This window comes from Amblyomma maculatum, chromosome 1 (assembly GCF_055883805.1).
Source record: "Amblyomma maculatum isolate TAMU_Amacu chromosome 1, ASM5588380v1, whole genome shotgun sequence".
NCBI lineage: Eukaryota > Metazoa > Arthropoda > Arachnida > Ixodida > Ixodidae > Amblyomma > Amblyomma maculatum.
In genome coordinates, this window is record NC_139344.1 from 263264606 (window position 1) to 263283627 (window position 19022).

General features: G+C 45.7%; 1 protein-coding gene across 5 annotated transcripts in view; it reads right to left on the reverse strand.

Annotated features, from left to right (window-relative positions):
- Nucleotides 1-270: 270 nt before the first annotated feature.
- Nucleotides 271-19022, reverse strand: part of Sil1 (Sil1 nucleotide exchange factor) — a 63685-nt gene continuing 44933 nt past the window's right edge. For 4 of the 5 annotated variants that reach the window (XM_084591086.1, XM_084591084.1, XM_084591087.1 and 1 more), the window contains one exon: nt 271-680. In XM_084591086.1, the coding sequence (XP_084447212.1) occupies nt 377-680 (304 nt within the window). In that variant the 3' untranslated portion in view covers nt 271-376. Of the gene's footprint in view, nt 681-13572; nt 13990-19022 lie in introns of those variants that run through there. The other variant, XM_084591088.1, reaches the window with a different exon arrangement.

Sequence of the window (19022 nt, forward strand, 5' to 3'; positions counted from 1 at the left end):
ACATGTCGAACTTATCTGCAATATTTTTTCACAATTACCAAGTTAAATTATTAGACAAGTAAATAGAGAATGCCAAATTCATCCTCTAGCTCCTTTGCCTGCAACAAAGAATATAAATTTGGCAAACAAATGTGCTTATAGACTGTGCCGAGAGAGTGCAATGGCACAAACTTCTACATAATAAACAATGACAAACAGGAGCTATAAGATTGATCTTAATAATCTAAAGGAAACTGTAGCCATCATGTTACTGATGCACACAAATACAAATTTGGTAAAAAAAGAAACCTTTAGTTGACTTAGAACCACACTTTAAAGCTATATAAAAGTTATCACAGTTGAAGCTTCCACCACAGTGCTACATTCGCAATGTCGGTCAGAGTTCATCTTTGTGCTTTTGTTGCAGTGAGTCCAACAGCTGAGTCACAGAGTGGAGAAGCCCCTCGAAGTAGTCAGCTGCTTGGTCTGCCTTGTCGGACATGTACTCGTCATCTGCCCGCCTCCGATAGTTACTAAGAAGTGTTCGTAGCAATGGCACATGCTGCTGAAACTCCGGCAAACATGTGTTGGCAAGGGCAGTCATGGCTTGCACCACTTTCTCCTGGACATCCACATCAGGACTGTGCAGAAGCTTAGGCACCAGGGTGCAGAAGCCATGCAGCTGGATGCTCTGTGTCAACCTGCAAGAGACATACAGCCCATCATCAGGTGGCTACCTCCTGGCATGCACAGTGACACAATGACAGTGGTTTCTACCGGTGACACTGAGACAGTGCTGAACTTGAGCATACCTACAGCTCTTTTTAAAGGACCCTGAAACACTCACTTTGTGTGCCAAGCATAAGTGAAGTCATTGAATCACCCATCTTACTCCCAACAAAAATTTTCAATTCAGCCTCCGTTCCTCTCTCAACTCGCACACAGGAGCGAGCCAGAAAAAAAGTTACAGGCCAGAACTACACTCCTCCTGTTAATATATTGCTTGACTCGCTAGTCTGCTGGTACACTTGCTTCCCATTACGGCCGGACTAAAGTTAGAGGAGAGCAACATACCCTCATCTCCACCAGTCCAGCCACGCCCTCACACACTACCTGCTGCAGCTAAGAAGACTGTTGCAGACCTTCCAGTTATGGAGTGTGACATATCATGGATAGTGAATACAGCGAGTGAATGACAGTCCCTCACTCCTATATATCACAATGAAGGATCACCATGAGAAACTGGAAATAGATGTTGCCGTGAGCAGTGGGAATGATTTGTAAATCATCAGTTCACTTTTGAGGTCCTGCAACTGGCACGAACACTCCACAGCCTTTACTCTTCATAATGCATGAATTATACAGCAACTTCCCAAACAATTTCATGATGAACACTTTTAACACACAAAAGTGTTCTCTGCCTGGACCCATCAAAAATATAAACGATCAAAGTGACTCATGCAATGGAGTAGCATGATCAAGTCCGGTGATCAGTGTGATGCATCGTCCCCCGCTCCACTCTCCCAATCCATCTCAATAATCCCAGTGTGACGTGCTGTTCCCCTTTCTTTCTACCTTCCACTTTTCCTTATTTCACTTCCGTCAAAGGGAACCTCCCTCTCTCCCCTTTGCCATTTACCACTTGAGGCTTCACACAGACAGAACGGTAGATGTTTAGAGGTTTTAATGCAAATGCATTAAATGTGTACTATGTACAAATGCCATGAAAAGCTGATCAAACAAGATTAAGAAACATCATTTATTTGGGATTTGATGACTTACTGCAAAATTTTCACACTTAGGACTGAGCTTTACATCACGAGTTTTCTCTGCCTTTCTCTTTTTCACAATGACCCAAATAAAAACTGAGAAAAATCTGAAAGTGTCTTGGGCACAAACCACAGTAGTACAGTCAACAACTGATTTTTCGGACCCTCCGGGGACGCAAAAACATCCGAAAAATCACAGTCCAAAAAAATGAGTGCATGCAAAAGACGTACCATTTTACCAGTATTTCTCGGATCAAAAGCGTCAAGGACAAAGTATCAGGCTTTCGAAACTCTATCAAAGCATGAAAAAGAGCCGTTCAAAAACTGTATGCAGCCGACAGCCGGTTTATTATGTATATGTCGTCAGGGCAGCCGGTGTTATGGCTGCAGTGTCTTGAAGAACTTGTCGATGTTGTTTGGATGGCATTCCACTTGCATGCGATCATATTCGCCTCAATCTGAGCAACTGTCAATTGTCATGTCAGCACTGTACAACGATGAATGTGTGAACAATTCTCGCGTCAACTCAGCGCTTGTAAGCGGAGCAGGCGTTGGCTCCTCATTTTCAACGTCAGAGTCTTCCAAGTCCGCCACAACCTGACGGACTATTTCCTCTTCAGTTACTTCTCCACAGAAGTCAAGCTTGTTGTCAGTGTCGACAAACTTCAGAAGTTATTTCCACCGGTATGGAAACCCCAGCAGAGCGGAGGTCATTGATCACATCGTCCATGGGCAGGCACATATCTATCACATTGTTGCTTTCAGGCAAGTCTGCTGCCTCTGTGGCGAGCATGGAGCAAGAAATCTTTAGGAGTGGAAACTACGCTGTTTGCGGCGACCAGAAAAGGTGACAAGCCCGCGGCGCCACTATCATGCTGGCGGCGCCTGTCGGCATGGAAAGAAATTACCACCGTTTTGGTTGTTAAGGCAACCAGTCCAGGTTTCTTTTTTGTCGCTGCGACTTCTACGAAGCTCCGCATGCCGCCGCCACTGCATACAGCCGCGTCATGCTCCGTGCTGTCAGCGCTACAATTGTGACCTTATCTGGTCGCTCACGCTGACGGGAGTTTCACCTCATAAATGGTTTCTTGCTCCGTGGTGGCGAGTAAGAAGCCCACGTGACAAAAACAGTTGCGAATCGTCTTCCCTCACTGCCTTCCACGCGTCTGCAAGCATTCTGACAGCAGACCAACGTCAACGTTGTAGCCTTTGCCATTTTCCGTGCACAGCACCGTGCGGTTTAATACCTGTGAATGGTACAAAAGTTTCAGATTGCAGATGATGCCTTGGTCTATCGGTTGGAGGACTGCAGTCGCGTTGGGCGACATGAATTCCAGCTGGACAGCCTTCAAGTTCTTGATTTGACCATGAGCGGGGCAGTCTTAATGAAGAGCACGACACGTCTGTTCTGAAGTTCAAACTTTCTATCTAACCTGCGGACGTAACTTTCAAACAACTGCTGAGTCACTTGGCTTCGTACAACACTGGCAGCGTTGCCCTTTTGAAGCACCTCGTGTTCTTCGACTTCCAGATTACAAACAAGAGAAGCTTCTTGCTGCCAGACATATTGCTGTCGACGAGAATGGTCTGCCGCCCTCTACTGTGCTTACCCCCATGGCATAGGTCACCAGCAGATCGCAATCGTTCTTTCTGGCAACATCTTATACAACAAACCAGTTCGTTGCAGTTGAAAACGCTGTCAGCAGAGAACTGCTGCAACAAAGACTGAAGTTTTCGGTTGCGGTACTGCCCAATAACTGCACTGTCGACGTCGCCGCTCTCATCGCACATCTTTGTGAACTTGAGGTCATTCCAATGTTCAAAGTTCCTCAACCATCCATCACTAAACTTGACATCCTTAATGTCCCTTTGAAGCACGCGAGCTTCCACTGTTTCTTTCAAGATGCAACCCGAGACTGGCAACCGCTTTGCAATCATAGAATTAAGCCACACGATGAGGGCTTCCTCAAGATGAACACCTTGGCTTGCATTCTTTTTTTTGGCACCACATGGTTTTTCAACCGCTTCCAAGATTTTGCCCTTGTTCTTGAGGAAATTCCAAACTGTTTCCTTAGAAATGCCGAACTCCTTGCCCCCGTCAGCCTGCAATCGGCCGCTCATGACTTGCTTAATAATGGCGGCTTTTTTCTCCATTGTTAACCCCTTTACCGTTTAGGACGAGCTGCGCTCGTCCTTGCCAAGCCGTCCCCAAACCGTTTTGGACGACTATAGCTCGTCCTCGCTGAATAGGTTCTTCCCTTCAGCGTTTCGGACGAGCAGCGCTCGTTTGTGGCTTAGATGGCATTTTGTTTGACAGATAGCAGCACTGACCTGTTAATTTTGTTTTTTTCTACCACATAAACGTCTTTATCGTATGGCAACATGGGTTTTAAAAATGGCATCCGGCGGAGGCGGCGCGTGCATTGCTGGCCCGCCTTCGATGCTTTTCTTCGTCATCTTCTTCGGACGATCACCATAACTCAGTGAAAGAGTTAAGAAATTGTTGGCTGTTGTCATTTTTTAATTTTTATTGCTCATTACCAGCAGAAAGTTCGTTTTCCGTATTGTGAGAAATAATAAAGTTCAATAGGCTAATTTGACTTCATGTTTGCTTCAAATATTTTTTAAAGATCGAATGCATGCTTTTTATGCAATAATAACCGAAATCAGGAATAAAAAAAATAAGCAGCTTTGTTATAAAATTCGTTGATATAACAAAACGGTGAAGGGGTTAACAGAAGTTACTGTTTTCTGCGCTTCGATGCCATCAACGAGAACGACGAAGACAGAGTGGAGGCCATCGTGGGCAAGCGAAATCCTCACATTGCGAACAGTGAAGTTTGCCGATGAGCATCGAAAAACCTAGGCCTAGCCAAGACATAGCGTCATGGAGCACCACGCATCAGGCTAGCCAAACATCATGTGATCTGCGCAACGAAACAATTGAATGGCACTGCGGTGCCGACAGCACTTCCGGAAGCCAAACATCATGTGATCTGCGCAACGAAACAATTGAATGGCACTGTGGTGCCGACAGCACTTCCGGAAACTCTGGAAGCTGGTGAATATAGACAGCGTGGCCAGAATCAGTGTGTGACGGCTGGATACGGCTAGTTGTGGTTCAAAGCAGTGATACGCAGACTGGGAGATAGCCAAAATGGCGACTGTATGACGCAGCTGTGGTTTCCGACCTTCCGTCGTGTCAACAAGTCCGGAAAATTGGACAGCAGGGGGATCGAACGTCCAAAATTTCAGATGTCTTTATACATTGATTCTATGGAACTCGTGGCGGTGCTGCGAAGACGTCCGGAATATCGGGCATGCCCGAAAATTCGGTCGTTGACAGTACTACCTATGCTGCTCTAGAATATGATTCACATGTAAGGGTTAGAATTATGTTTTCATTTTTTTACAAATATGGCAGACTTTAGGTTTAGCTATAGAGTTCTAGAATTGAGAAGTGTGCTGTCTGCGGCTGGCGAGCTGGTCGTTTCAGCGACGAACGCTCCGGGTGGCATGAGAGGACGCTGTGTGTAAATGGAGCACATGACCGCTGAGCAGACAGCTGGGTGAACAGTGTCCATCACCGCAAGTTCTTCGAACTCCGAAGGCGCGCAACAGCAAATTGTGTTGCTTGAGCTCCCACACGCTTGACTAAATGTATTAAACTGATTATGTGCATGAATAAATGAACTAGTTTCCTATAAAAGCGGCCGTCGTTGGGAAAAATGTGTATAAGCGGCAAGACACATGCAGCCAATGTAAGATACAAATTGCAATGGATAGCTAGCGTACTTTGTTTGCCTCACATACAGAGTATGCAAAGATCGCTTGGAGAAAGAGATAATTCCAGGGAATGTTGCATACTTCATCTGAATGTGGGCGGATACATATGAACAGAGAGCTGTATACAAAACGAAATAGATCAGCGAGAGCCAATACAAATGCACGAAACCACACAGCGAATGATCTTAAAAACCAGAAGATAAACAATTCACTACTTAAGCGAATATAAATAAAAAGTTCAAACATATATACCGATATATAAAACACAACGAAGCTATACGAAAACGTCATGAACTATGAGAACATGAATGAATTAAGCTGCTAAATTTGAAAACACGCAAGGCACCGGCAGTCATTAAATAGAGCCTTCAAACACGATTATTTGCATCTCCTCAGCTTCAGGTGCTGTATCTGCTCTGTTTTAGAGCTCTGCTCTTGGTTTAGGACTTCACATAAAAACGGAATCGCATGGTAGAACTTCACTATGCAAAGCGTCATTTTTCTGTCATGGGTAGGAAGTCCAAGCTTGGAAACCTCTGCGTTTTGCAAAAACATAGAAAATTCACGCATATGGTATTTGCATTAATCTTCCCTGAAATGAAAAAAAAAAAAAATGTGAGAGACTGAGCAGTTTACAAGCTAAGCTCCACAGATGAATAAAGAAGACCTCCATGGTCGAATTTCAAGATGTGTTGTGTTGGGTTTAATGGTGCATAAGCAACTGAGGCTATCATGCGGCAAATACGAGATGTATTATGTTTATGTTAGGAACACGAACTACAGATATCAAGGACATTACAACTTGTTTAGGAGCATTGCCTCCTCAAAGAATTTAAAAACACTGGATGTATCAACAACTGCATCCTCTCCGAGGAGCAAGGCGGGGTGAAATGGAATTTGCTCTCTGTAGAAGTGTGTAAAATATTTTTCTCTCAGTTTCTCGAACTTTATGCAGGAGAATAAAATGTGGTTTATAGTGGACCTCTTCTCCACATCCTTCACATATCGGCCTTTCTTTTTTCCTAAGAATGAAGTTGTGCATCAGATGGGCATGTCCGATACGGAGGCGAAACAAAATTACTTCAAATAAGCGCTTCTGATGGCCACAGACGGCCCGGAGATGCCGCATGTGGGAAGCGTGGGCCAAAGTGGTGTGTTGCCACTGCGGAGGGGCCTTAAAGGTCCAAACACTCGGCATCGGCTCAACCACCAGGATCCCCTTTTCCCCAGACACAGCAATGCCACGCATGGCTAAGCGTGGGTGCTCGGGGTCCGTGGTGTCGCACAGTACACACTAACACCTGCTTTAACAGGTGCCCCCTGCGGGGGAATTTCAAGATGAATTTATTTTCTCCTTTTTGTGCCGTGCACGATTTGCTCGAAATGAGATATGCAGAACAAGTACTGCATTTTGATTTGTGAATGATCTTTTGAGCCACATATACTGCAATATAAGCTATGAGACTGCTTGAACTGTGCTTAGTGACGTACACTCATTACTCATGATTATCTCGAGGAAGGGCATTCAAAGTGGCTTCGACGCCCTCGAGCCTTTCCTTCTCAACAACCGGACTTGCAAGAAGATGGGTGGGTTCCTTGCTTGTACGGCTAGTGTGTTTACCCCACCTTGCGGAGAGAGTGCATCTCGAGAAAGGAAGGGCTCGAATTGGGAAGACAACAGAAAGAGCGCGAAATGAGCAAAAAAAAAAAAAAAAGAGGAGGGCTTTCAGGAAGAGAGAGAGAGAGGGAGGGGGGCATTGAAAGCCCAACAAGGCAGACTAGAACTGTGATTGCACTCTCTGCAGACACCTATTTTCCTGCTTGACCAATCATCAACAACGTATCATAGTAGTACGACAGAGAAGCATCACAATGCAACGGAATCAACGCAGGACACGAGCTGCAGAAGCAGACACCCCAAACGTTGCCTCTGCAGAGCACGCGCTTCTGATGCGTTCCTGCGACCGACAGCGCCACCTACGGTTTTCACCGCTCTGGCAACTGGCTCGCTCCCACTACCGCGCGCTGAAGACGGCACACTTCTCAATTCTAGAACACTATAGTTTGGCTCTTTTTGAAGTGAAACTCTGAACTTGACCCAGTTTTATTCCAGAAACTTTATTTCTAGTTCATTCATTGTGTGCAATCAGGAGCAATATATGCATTATGCTTCACCAACACAAGGAAGCAAATGTGAACAGTAAGCTTTTGCCACAAGAGCTGATGTGACAGCCTTCTTCTCTTGTGCCACTTCAGCAGTGGAAAACTAGACTACCTAGAATAGAATGTACGAGACCTGGAATCTTTCATGATAGCGAAATGGTAGATACAGACGGAACATAATACAGTCGAACCCGGTTATATTGAACCCGGATATATCGAAATTTGGTTATATCGAACTCACGGAATATCCCCTTGGAAATCCCATGTAAAAGTATAGGCACGGCCGCTCGATGGAAGCGCACTGGGTGCAGCCTGCTGCGTCGCGCCGCCGTCAATGGGCAAGCGCGTCCTTGGGGAGTTTACAGTTGCGCCCGCTATTTCTGCTGAGAGTGCCACTGTTCGGGGACACGTCGCCGCCGGTATCGCCGGCTCTGAGCGCGCGGTTTGCTTTCTTTCTGGGCGCGTTCGCCTCGCGCCTGCGTGGTAAACGCAAAGTTTTTCTGTGTGAGCGCGTGTGCAACCACGTTAACGTTGAGACGTGATGCATTTGTCTTTTAAGGCGAAAGCTGGTCTAGGCTCATGGAGCGAAAATCTGTGCGCAAAAGCTGTGCCTTTAATCTGTGCGTCGCATCTGCGCACTGGTGTGTCAGTCGCAAAAGCGGACGTGCAAGGAGGGAGATTCCGAATGAATATGATTGATGGTGATAGGTAATCAGTAAAAGTTATAAATAGACATTGATAGAGGTAAAGACTAATTCTAAGGAATAATAATGGTTAATAATGACTAAAATGATTTGTAATGACCAGTATATCAAACTACCACATGTAATGACCGCAATTTATTAGAAATGAGTAGAAGTGCTTAGCGATGTGTGGTAATGACTATAATAGCTAGGCATGACTCATCATTACTGGTAATGACTACAAAATGACCAATGTGTGAAACGACGACATGTAATGACCACCGCTGATTCTAAATGAGTAACCTGCTTAGTTATGAGTGACAAGGGCTACAATGACTACGCAGGCAGACTGATCACGACAGGGAAACGACCAATATATCAAACGACTAATTGAAATAACGAACTGTGGCAAACGATGAGAGGCAAATGATAGGAGAAGGGTAGGCTTTCGCCATCCTCCGATTAAGAGACATCTAAGAGACCCTCTAATTTTATCTGCTGAGCTTGCTTCAGGCAGAGGCAGCCGCGAGGAGTGGAAATGCACTCGCTTCCTCTGAAATGAAAGCGGCGCTGAGGTTAAAAAGTCCAGATGCTGAAGCATAATGCGCTATCAGCTGCCATTGAATTTGCTACAAAGGACAGTAGATTGGACTTGTTGGTGACTAATTATAGGTTAACCATGCAAACAACATGACGAGAACACAGGAGAAGACGTACGGCACAACCGCACTAGGTGTGTCGTCCTCTTTTCCTGTGTTCCCGTCACGTTGTTTAACCTATTTAGTAACCAGGGAGCTGGCCAGTGAACTAGGATTTTTAATGATGCGTTGTGAAGCAGATGAACACGATGAGGTAGCACCAGAAGCTTTTCTCGCAGGTTATGTTGCGAGGACATATCAGAAAAAGCTAAGAATTGTTTTTTTATATAAGCATGCAATTTGTTCTAAATTTTGCCGCGCTAGTCTGAGTGGCCTTGCAAGTAAAGGAGCCTGTGCATACAACATTTGTTTATACTCTTGAGACTGTTTGAGCCGACGCGATAAAATGAAAAGCCACGTTCCACAGAAAATTCGGCGCCAGCTCTGCCGGCGGAAAGTCGGAAAAAAACCTCTCTGGTAAGAGGCACTTTAGTTGGTGATATGGCCAGACACCTTTGGCGCAATGAGAACACATGACGTGTTCAATGTGGCAGGAGCTGACAAACCAGAGAGAGTCAATAAGATGTAAGGGTGAAATGGGAGTTATTGAAAGCGGGACCCTTAGATCCCAAGTCATAAGGCACGCTCGTACGGCTTCAGTAAAGAGGGTCTTTATATAGCTATGTGTAGGGTGCTATTTCATACAATGCGGTGGCTTAAGGATGCATTCTAATGATATGCGACAGAGGCAGCATTTACGGGATACGGTGAATAAGCACGTAGCAAAATGCGGGCACTCTAACGAGGCTCCTCAAGAAGACTTAAGAACCCCAAGTTTTGTTTATCACTACCAGGTTGTTGCTTAATTTATGCGATATTTGATGGCTTTGAGGCGACATGTCAGTCATGCAAGAGCCTGTTGCAGGAAATATGAGTCAACTGAACTGGTTGCAGGTTAATAAAAACCAAGGACAATGGAGGCTTGATGTACCCCGCAAAGGAAGTAATCAAGCTTTGTCAGCTTACGAGCACCTTCTTTAACAGTATGATGAAGTCTGAAGAGGTCCGGCGAAGTAGCAAGCTGTGTAAACTTTTGATTTCATCATTGTTTTCTCACTGTACACAGTACCTGCAGCTAATCTATAAAAACAATGATCGTGCCCATGCTAAGGCACTATGCAAGATATCGTCAAGTTGCTGCCCCCACTGATAGCGAGCTGGGCTGGAAATGTCAACTCAACAGTGGAGCGGCGTTTATGGCTATAGCATAAACCTCTCTCAAGAAAGGTTTTCCGTCTGCGATTGGTAATTTTCTTTCTTTATTTTGTGTGGCCATTAAATAAGCGTACTCGGCTGCTCGCTGAATCTCGGCTGCAGCTGCGCTCTAAGCGTGAACATTCTTGTGATCGCAGCTAAGAGTTTCACAACAGGAACACTCGATACGTTTTCTTCCATTGAAAATTACCAACCAGCAAAATTGTATGGGTTTGCGAGCAGCCAATAAAAATAGTAATAAAAACTTTCGGCGCATATACGTAGCACCTTGAGGCAGACAGGCTCTATCAAGCGCGCTTACTTTGTCCGGTCATGCAAAATGCGGGAAGCCATGACGGATAGCGTTCTGGCGTGCAAAGTTTAAGGTCTCCAAATGAGTCGAAGATCCCAGGTTATCATCTAGATTTAACCTAATAAACATCTTCATATTTCCACCGTAGCATTTGTCAGAATGAGATAGAAAGGTTGGTTACATGTCGCATTTTCACAGAGGTTGCTCATAGTAGGACATTTTTTTATTGGATAGCGCTAGCAGCTTAGAAGAGGTTGACATCAATTTGTGTATAAAAGCTGCATGCAGGAATGAGTAAATGGTATGAAAATGACACACGGAATTCGCGACATAGTTAATTAGTGGTTATGCATTATGCTACCATGGCAGCTGAAGAGCTTCGAATTGTTCACAGCCGGGTCACATTTTCATGTGACAAACAACTGGATCCGAATGCAACATCACGGTAATGCGAGCTCTCCAATCGAGTGGCCCTGAACCACCGTCAATATAAGTTTTTCAGGGTACACTCCAGTATACATCCTTGCCGAGCAAGCGCTAAGTGCTGACATGGTCACACTAGACATGACAGCATATACTAATTCGTGTTGCCAAATTTTGTGAAGCGGAGCTCTTATATCCTTAAAATAAAAGGCTTCTACCATGCTGACGCCTCCCTCAAAGCGCAGCCAGGCGCAGCTCTCCGCGCGCGGCTGTCCCCGAACGGTGGCGCCGCGGCGGTGGCGACTGGAAGTAGGCGCCTCCCGCCGATTTCGGGCAATGTAGCAGGCCGCACCTAGTGCGCTTCCATCGAGCGGCCGTGGTATAGGAAAGCCGCGTCATATATCAAACTCAATTTCACCGGTCATCGATATATCGAACTCCGCACCACGCACTGGAAAGTGTGCCTTTCCCAAAGACGATCGCATCACCCTTGGCCGTTTGCCCCGCGTGACGTTTTCAAGCCACGCGCGGAAGGAATGAAAGGGGACAGTTCTGGACAGCGCCACGCCCATTCGCCAAAGGCGCTAGCATCTGCAGTTATCGTTTCCCGCGCGCCAACACATGACGTTTGCAAGCCATGTGCGTGGGTCTGTCCATTCTTTTGCCGAGCTATCTCTCTCCTTCAGCACGCGCTACGCATGCGCCAAGCCAGCTCAGCCCATTTTCAGACAGACGTCGGACGTTTTCTCCAGCGTGTGTTGCGAACCCTCTGCCCGCGGCGGCTGACGTGGCTATGGCGCCTGCGGATGTTAAGAAGCGGCAGGCTTTTTTTTTTTTTTTTTTTTTTTGTGGGAGCCGTTTATCTTTGCATGTATGAATCAACGGAAGCACGCGGTCTGCTGCTGCGATCATGACGACCGCTCCAAGCGCGGCGTGATAAATCGAACCAGGATTGTGCAATCAAGCCATCACGAGCACTCTGCCAAGTTCGCTCCCCACCACCGGAGGAGCTATAAAAAGATAAACGCGCCCTGATGTTATCGCTGCGCAGCATCTTGGCACGCTGCCAAGAAATGAGCTGTGGATGCAGCGACCGAAACGAACGGAGTGACGCGCGCCATTCACATGCAAGCGAAAACGCTCGCGATTTCTGCCGCAGCGACACAGAAGCCTTGTATTGAGCTGTCGTGGTGGCTCGAGCAGCAAGAGGGACGCAGTTCCAACAAGTTTGAAATTTTTCGCTCTGTCACTGCCGCTCGTCGCTGAGACCGCTCAATCGCTTGCATGTGAGCGAGCTGGTCTTAACGCATTTTTTTTTTTTTTTCAAATTCTCGGGTGCAAAAATGAAGGGTGGGTTCATTATGCGAGTGGGTTGATTACGCGACACATGCGGTATCGTTTTTTGGCATCGTAAGTGCCGTCACAAGCTGATTTTTGTATATCGAATTATCGATATATCGAACTATTTCGCGATCCCCTTCGAGTTCGATATATCTGGGTTCGACTGTATGACAGGATAACCACTAGACCTGTCATTTCATGTCTGTCTCAAGCAATTTCAGTACAGTAAATCCATTTATAATGGTATCAGATATAATGATATATCACTTATAAAATCAAATTCTCGAGATTCATCAGTTTTCCCACTGCCCCTATGTAAAAATAAACCATATATAATTATGTGATTATCTGCGACATATCGGGCACAACAGCTTTCTGGCTACCCGGAAGATGTGTACCACAATAATTTGCCTGAATAATTTTTATAACAATAAAACACCAAGAAGAAGGTGACGTGAAAATGGGACCGGTGTGGCTAAATCCGCGAGGAGGCATTGTGTGCGGTAAGGAAATGAGCGCTATCATCAGTGCAATCAATGCTTGTCCTGCGGCCCTATCGTCGTCGCCCAATTGTACACGCATGCATGGAGGAAATGCACACGGCTTGTTGTACGTCCATGAAGATGGCATCAACCAAGAAGACGGCAATAACCTTCAAGGTGGAACAACCGATTCATTGGAATTTCGATTATCAAGGCTGGATATGTCCTGCAGTCCATCCAGTCACTGATCAGCTTTGAGCACACGAAAGGACTACAGCCAGCACACGCGCTACTGGAAGTGATGCTTGTGGCGATTGTCAAGCTTAAACTGCCCCTCGAGAGAGCACAGATTTTCAGACTTTTTTAAGCATGCTTAGGTCATTTTGTGGCTATTTATGTATCCTGTAATAAAATGTTTGGTGCCCTTTACAATGATTTGTGTTGTTCAACCAGATTCAGTCCAATAAGTACTTTCTTCTGGGCGAGTTGGTTCATGTCTTGTCTCTGTCTTGTTGTCACGTCTCTTTCTTCATCTACTTTTTGCGCAAGTCTTTTACCAGATTCAGTCATAACTGGAAAGCAGGCAAGCCTAGATATGTGGGCGTGCTCATTCCTTTTCTTTTTCCTGTCCTGACATAACGACAATCACTTACAGTCGCCGACCGATTTTTCGGACCCTCAAGGGACCGAGATACTGTCCGGAAAATCAGGCAGTCCGAAAAAAAAACAATTCACACAAGAAAAGTCACTTTATTTAGCAAGCGGCTTGAACAAGTGGTCAATATGACACTGCGGGGCGCTACGCTGCCGTACAAGTAAGTCTGCTTGCACGTCAGCAAGGGTGACGCTCTCACTGTACACAGCCAAAAGCACCATCAGAGCTCGGGTTAGTTCACTGCTAGTTGGCAGCACAGCTTCTGACTCCTCACTGTCGGAGCCTAAGTCATTACTTTCAAGCACCTGGTGAACAATTTCGTCGTTAGTGAGTTCAGCGCAGAGCTTGATCTCACTGTCAGCGTTAGCAAACTGCTCCAGCGTCACGGCGTCACTTCCATGAGAACGGCTCCTTCAGCGCACAAGTGCTCGATGAGGTCAGCAGATGAAGAAGGCTGATGGGATTCACTGGCAGATGACGGTGCTGGCGCCATCAGTAACTGCCTGTAGTCAACGCGGTGATGTAAACAGCACAACAAACAACACGTGAATGGCGACCGCGACAGAGCTGACACTGGCGGGACGGTGCAGTAAGCAGTGCCTGCTATCGAGGCTATACTGGGTATGCGAGGTTCCGATCAAACGATATGACATGTGGGTTCGAGGTTGCAGAAAAACAAAATGGCAGCGGCATTGTTTGCGTTTTCGGGAGCTCATGAGTCGCGAATTGAAAGAAAAAGTGCGGAAAATTGAACGAGAAGGATTTCAAACGTCCGAAATTTTGGTCGGTGTTATGCCTTGACTCTATGGAGTGCGTGGCAGTACCATGGCAAGGTCCAGATTTTCAGACAGGTCCGGAAAATTGAGCTTCCGAAATATTGGTCGGCGACTCTATAATGATCGAATTTTCTAGTTTTCTCAACATCGTTACAAGCAGGCTGCAGGTAGTAGCAACGAATTTAGATCAATACTAACCAGCCCAACTGAGCACTTATATTTAAATACATATAGCATCATTGCTTCCTCAGTGATGGGGCTAATGATCCCTGCATTATCGTCATAATCTGGGTTCAGACCATGCACCTATCTCTTCATACTGAATACAGCTGATTGTAAAACATTGCTAGAAGAAGGAATGAATGAAGCCACACTCAAGAAAGTTCCTAGTTATGATGCTCAAGCTGACAAAAAAGGGGGCCCCATGAGTGAATTTGGCTTACTCTTACCCATATATCAGCACGACCTGAATCAATTTTAAATTGAAATACTAGGTTTACAACGTAGAGCTACATCATGTAATGTACTTCCTCACCATATTTTGTTGAACCCAATCTTATAATAGCCTTGGGTCATGGCTCCCCTTTAAATATCAATAAATAAATCAGTAAACAAATTTATTAGACCCGCTGGAAGAAAGATGGCTGCTGAACAGCTGATATATGCTAACTGCATAGTTTCCACCACGAACAGTATTCGAGCAGAAAGAAAAATACCAGCAGCAAGCCCAAGTCACTGCCTGATGGATATCTCACAGAGATAGATAAAGAACCTTCTGACAATTGGAAACGTGAGCACCTCAGACAAAGTCTCTTGCAAGCTTCAAATGACCCGTCACAAACAGGATGCTGCACACACAGCCAAGCAGCACGAACACCAACAGACTAGGAACCATGTGCCTTTTGAAGCGATTAACCATGAGGTCATGAAACATCTTACAAACAACTGTACCAAAAAATGAAAAAAAGAAAACACGTTTAAAAAGTGGGGTACGGGTTATCTGCAAATTTTTTCCGGGGGGGGGGGGGGTCGGCTACACAGCAATGCGCAGCCTCTCGTGCAGAGTGCGCCATCGTCATCGACGCACGTCAAGCCGATGAGGAGCCACTGAAGGGCACAACCAAATCCACATCCACAGTCTCTTTATTCTACAACGCTACACTGGCCCTGCCACATGGCCAAGCTTACATCCTGCTCTATTGAAGCGCTGTTGTAGAGTTGGGTGCTGCAACATCAATGATTCAGCGCAGTTCTGTGAAGTGCTTTAATTGGTGCACTTTATTGGGAGTGCCAGAAACAGAACTGTTCCATAATGGGGAAAACTTCTGTGGCCCCTTTCAGTGTGCGGTGGGGTTGCGTTGGAGCTTCTTCGTATATGGTGAAGCACATGAGGAGGTTTCGCCACACTAACAGTAAATAGCACATGACCAGCGCAGAGTTTGAGCACATTGGAAGACCGCCATGGTGCCTTAAGAAAACAAAAATGACAAGGCAATTACCATTCTTGGCGTGCAGCCATGATCTCGGTGACAGGCTGATCAAAGCGGCTAATAGCCACCATCATGTGAGCTGGCGGCGAAGCACCAAAACCGAAACTATGTGGCCAGAGACTCTATCGGCCTGTTGATCGTCAACGCGCCTGCCATCGTGTGCACAGTAGTGACCCACAGGAAACAATGTATTACGCAGTCCAATCCTATATTTAGTCTCATAAGCTGTTTGCAGCACTGTGAAAGGCAGGGGCGACCTGGTCCAATCAAGGTCATGCGCACCACAATAGGCAATTGCGCTCATATGCACCTCTCGCCCCCTGAATTGGTGGGGCAACAGCAAGAGCAGAATTATCTGTTCTAGTGCCCAGAGGCAGGAGGCACTTAGGGGCACAATTACCTATTATAGTGAGCATGACCTTTCGTAGTGCTGCAAGTATCCTGTCAGGCGAAATATAAGCACGAATATTTGGATAATTGTTTGTCCAGCGGGTCATGCCTCAACCCAGTGTCATTAGAGAACCTGTCCTAATTAACCGATTCTAGCCATGCAGCATCCCAATAATTGAGCTTTCGACGCCACTGACTTAAATGGTTGTTTGACAGGGCTCTCATAGCAGAGCAAAAACAGCGCAAACTTCACAATGGACAGAGAAGGGCAGACGAGACACAGGCGCTGACTAACAACTGAAGGTTTATTGTTCTGACACCTCGGTATATATACAGCAAGCATCAGAAACAAGAACAACAACAAAGCCTGATAGACACTCATCTCAGCCAGACATCAAGCAGGAGCACCATGATCATCCAACACCCGATAGGAAAAGCAACTCCTTATCTAGAAGGGCTATGGAGGGAATGCTTACACAGCTGTCTTTTAGGTTTGCAATTTTTTCGGCCTCGATTATTTCTCGCGTGGTCTTGTCACCGCACCTGCGCAGCACGCTCGTGTTACGCAAATCAGGTGTGCATTTACAATCTCGGCAGTGCACACCCAGATGGCCCGAGATCCGCTCTGTCACATTGTAGTTGTGCTCCAATAATCTTTTATTAAGACATCTGCCGGTTTGGCCTATGTACGCATGGCCACAAGTCAAAGGGATCGAATAAACGACGCCTTCCGCACACGAGACGAATCGGTCGCGATGGTTCGTGGTGCAGCCGATGTGTTTTCGACCCATCCCATTCACTCGCTTGCAAAGACTTGACAAGCGGTCCGGAGCCGAAAAAACAACATCTACTCCAACCCTTCTTCCTATCTTTCTCAAGTTGTGTGAAATCCCGTGCGCGTAGGGAATGACTGCGATCTTCTTATCCCTGTCTCTACTGACTGTTTCTTTAGTTTTTAACATAGCCTCCGCTACTGAGGATAAAAGCGCCGGTGGATAACCAGCCTGAACTAGTCGGCGCGTCTGGTTTAAAAAGCTATCTTCCAGCTTGTGGTTGCACGATTTCATGACAGAATTGTAGAAGCAAGAATTGATGATGCTGCGCTTAACCAACTTCGAGTGCGCAGAAGTAAATGGCAGAAGGGGTTTGTCGGCGCGAGGCTCAAAGGCCCAGCACACATGATTGGGGCTGAAATATAGTCCTAGTTCTAAAAACCGTATGAATCCATTAGTAGGCAGTTCGTGCGTGACAATTAAAGGGCTCAGAATGCTTGAAAAACTACGAACAACATTGGCAGCTTCGGACGGGAGGGCGTCCTGTTCGCACTCTAGAAACACAAGGTAATCGTCGACAAATCGAAATATCTGCTTCACATTGCTGCAATCAAAGAACCTGCGTAACGCCCGGTCTTGCATGGCTAAGTATAGATCACTGAGGACCGAGCGTGCTGCGTAGGTGCGGTGACAAGACCACACGAGAAATAATCGAGGCCGAAAAAATTGCAAACCTAAAAGACAGCTGTGTAAGCATTCCCTCCATAGCCCTTCTAGATAAGGAGTTGCTTTTCCTATCGGGTGTTGGATGATCATGGTGCTCCTGCTTGATGTCTGGCTGAGATGAGTGTCTATCAGGCTTTGTTGTTGTTCTTGTTTCTGATGCTTGCTGTATATATACCGAGGTGTCAGAACAATAAACCTTCAGTTGTTAGTCAGCGCCTGTGTCTCGTCTGCCCTTCTCTGTCCATTGTGAAGTTTGCGCTGTTTTTGCTCTGTGATGAACCAACTAGCTCGAGATGTCTTCCTCTCATAGCAGTCGGAACTATCGAATTAGCAGGAGCCAAATTACCGACACTTTACTGTACACCTATCAGGGCGGCAGTGAAGCCTTGGGTGACAGCAGTACTAGCGACAGCGGACAGAGCGTTGTGATGTTTTTGCAATACATTTGTTTTGACAACAACTTGATCACCGTTTGCACAGTTGTACTGACCTGCCTAGTTATATTTCTTTCAGTTGCGTGCGGCTATACACGAGGATATTTTTATTTTGGGATGCAAGCTATAACAAGAAAATATGATATCTACCATCAATGAACATCAAATCAGCCACAGTTTTGTGGAATATGCAAGCCTCATATTAGTGTTAAGGGGGGACATGGGTCTTGAGCAAAATTTTCTTAATATTTGTCCTGTCAGTATGAAATTTGCAGGGTTTATGTAAATTCATGTGCTGGTTTCAAATATGTTGTTAGTTTTCTTCTACATAAATTTGCTGAGTAGTTACAGCAACATTGCTGTTCCAGACTTGCGGGAAGCTTGTAAAAATATCCATTGAAGGGAAATTGCTAAAATGCACATGGATCTGTTCCTGAATGTCTAAGGAACACAATAAAACAAGTTTAGTGCTCCTGCCTTACTACAAGCCAAAGTTATGGAAGTTTTAAGTTTCAGCTTCACAAGTGCAACCACCCCCTTTCTACATCTTCTTATGTTTAAAAATTTTTCATGCAGTTGAGACCTTGTATAATAGCTTTATTGTGTTCCTTTAACACTCACGAGCCAGTAAAAAAAAAATCATTACAATCTAACGAGTAGGAGAGCCACAATGCCACCCGCAAAATAGAAGGGTAGGCAAAATTTTCATTTTGAGAAAAATGGAAAAAACGAATTGCAATGTCAAACAGTAATTTAATCAAATAAAAACTGTAGAAATGCAGGCCACTGTGGCCTAGAAGGCTCCTGGACAGTAATCTGCATTGGGTTTGCCCTTCTGCTTTCGTTTTGCTGCAGTCTGAAAAGCTGCAGAGGAAGCACGCTTCCTCTCTGCTCTCAGACATTCACTGGTGCAATGCACACGTTTACAATTTAAAATGGCTATAAAC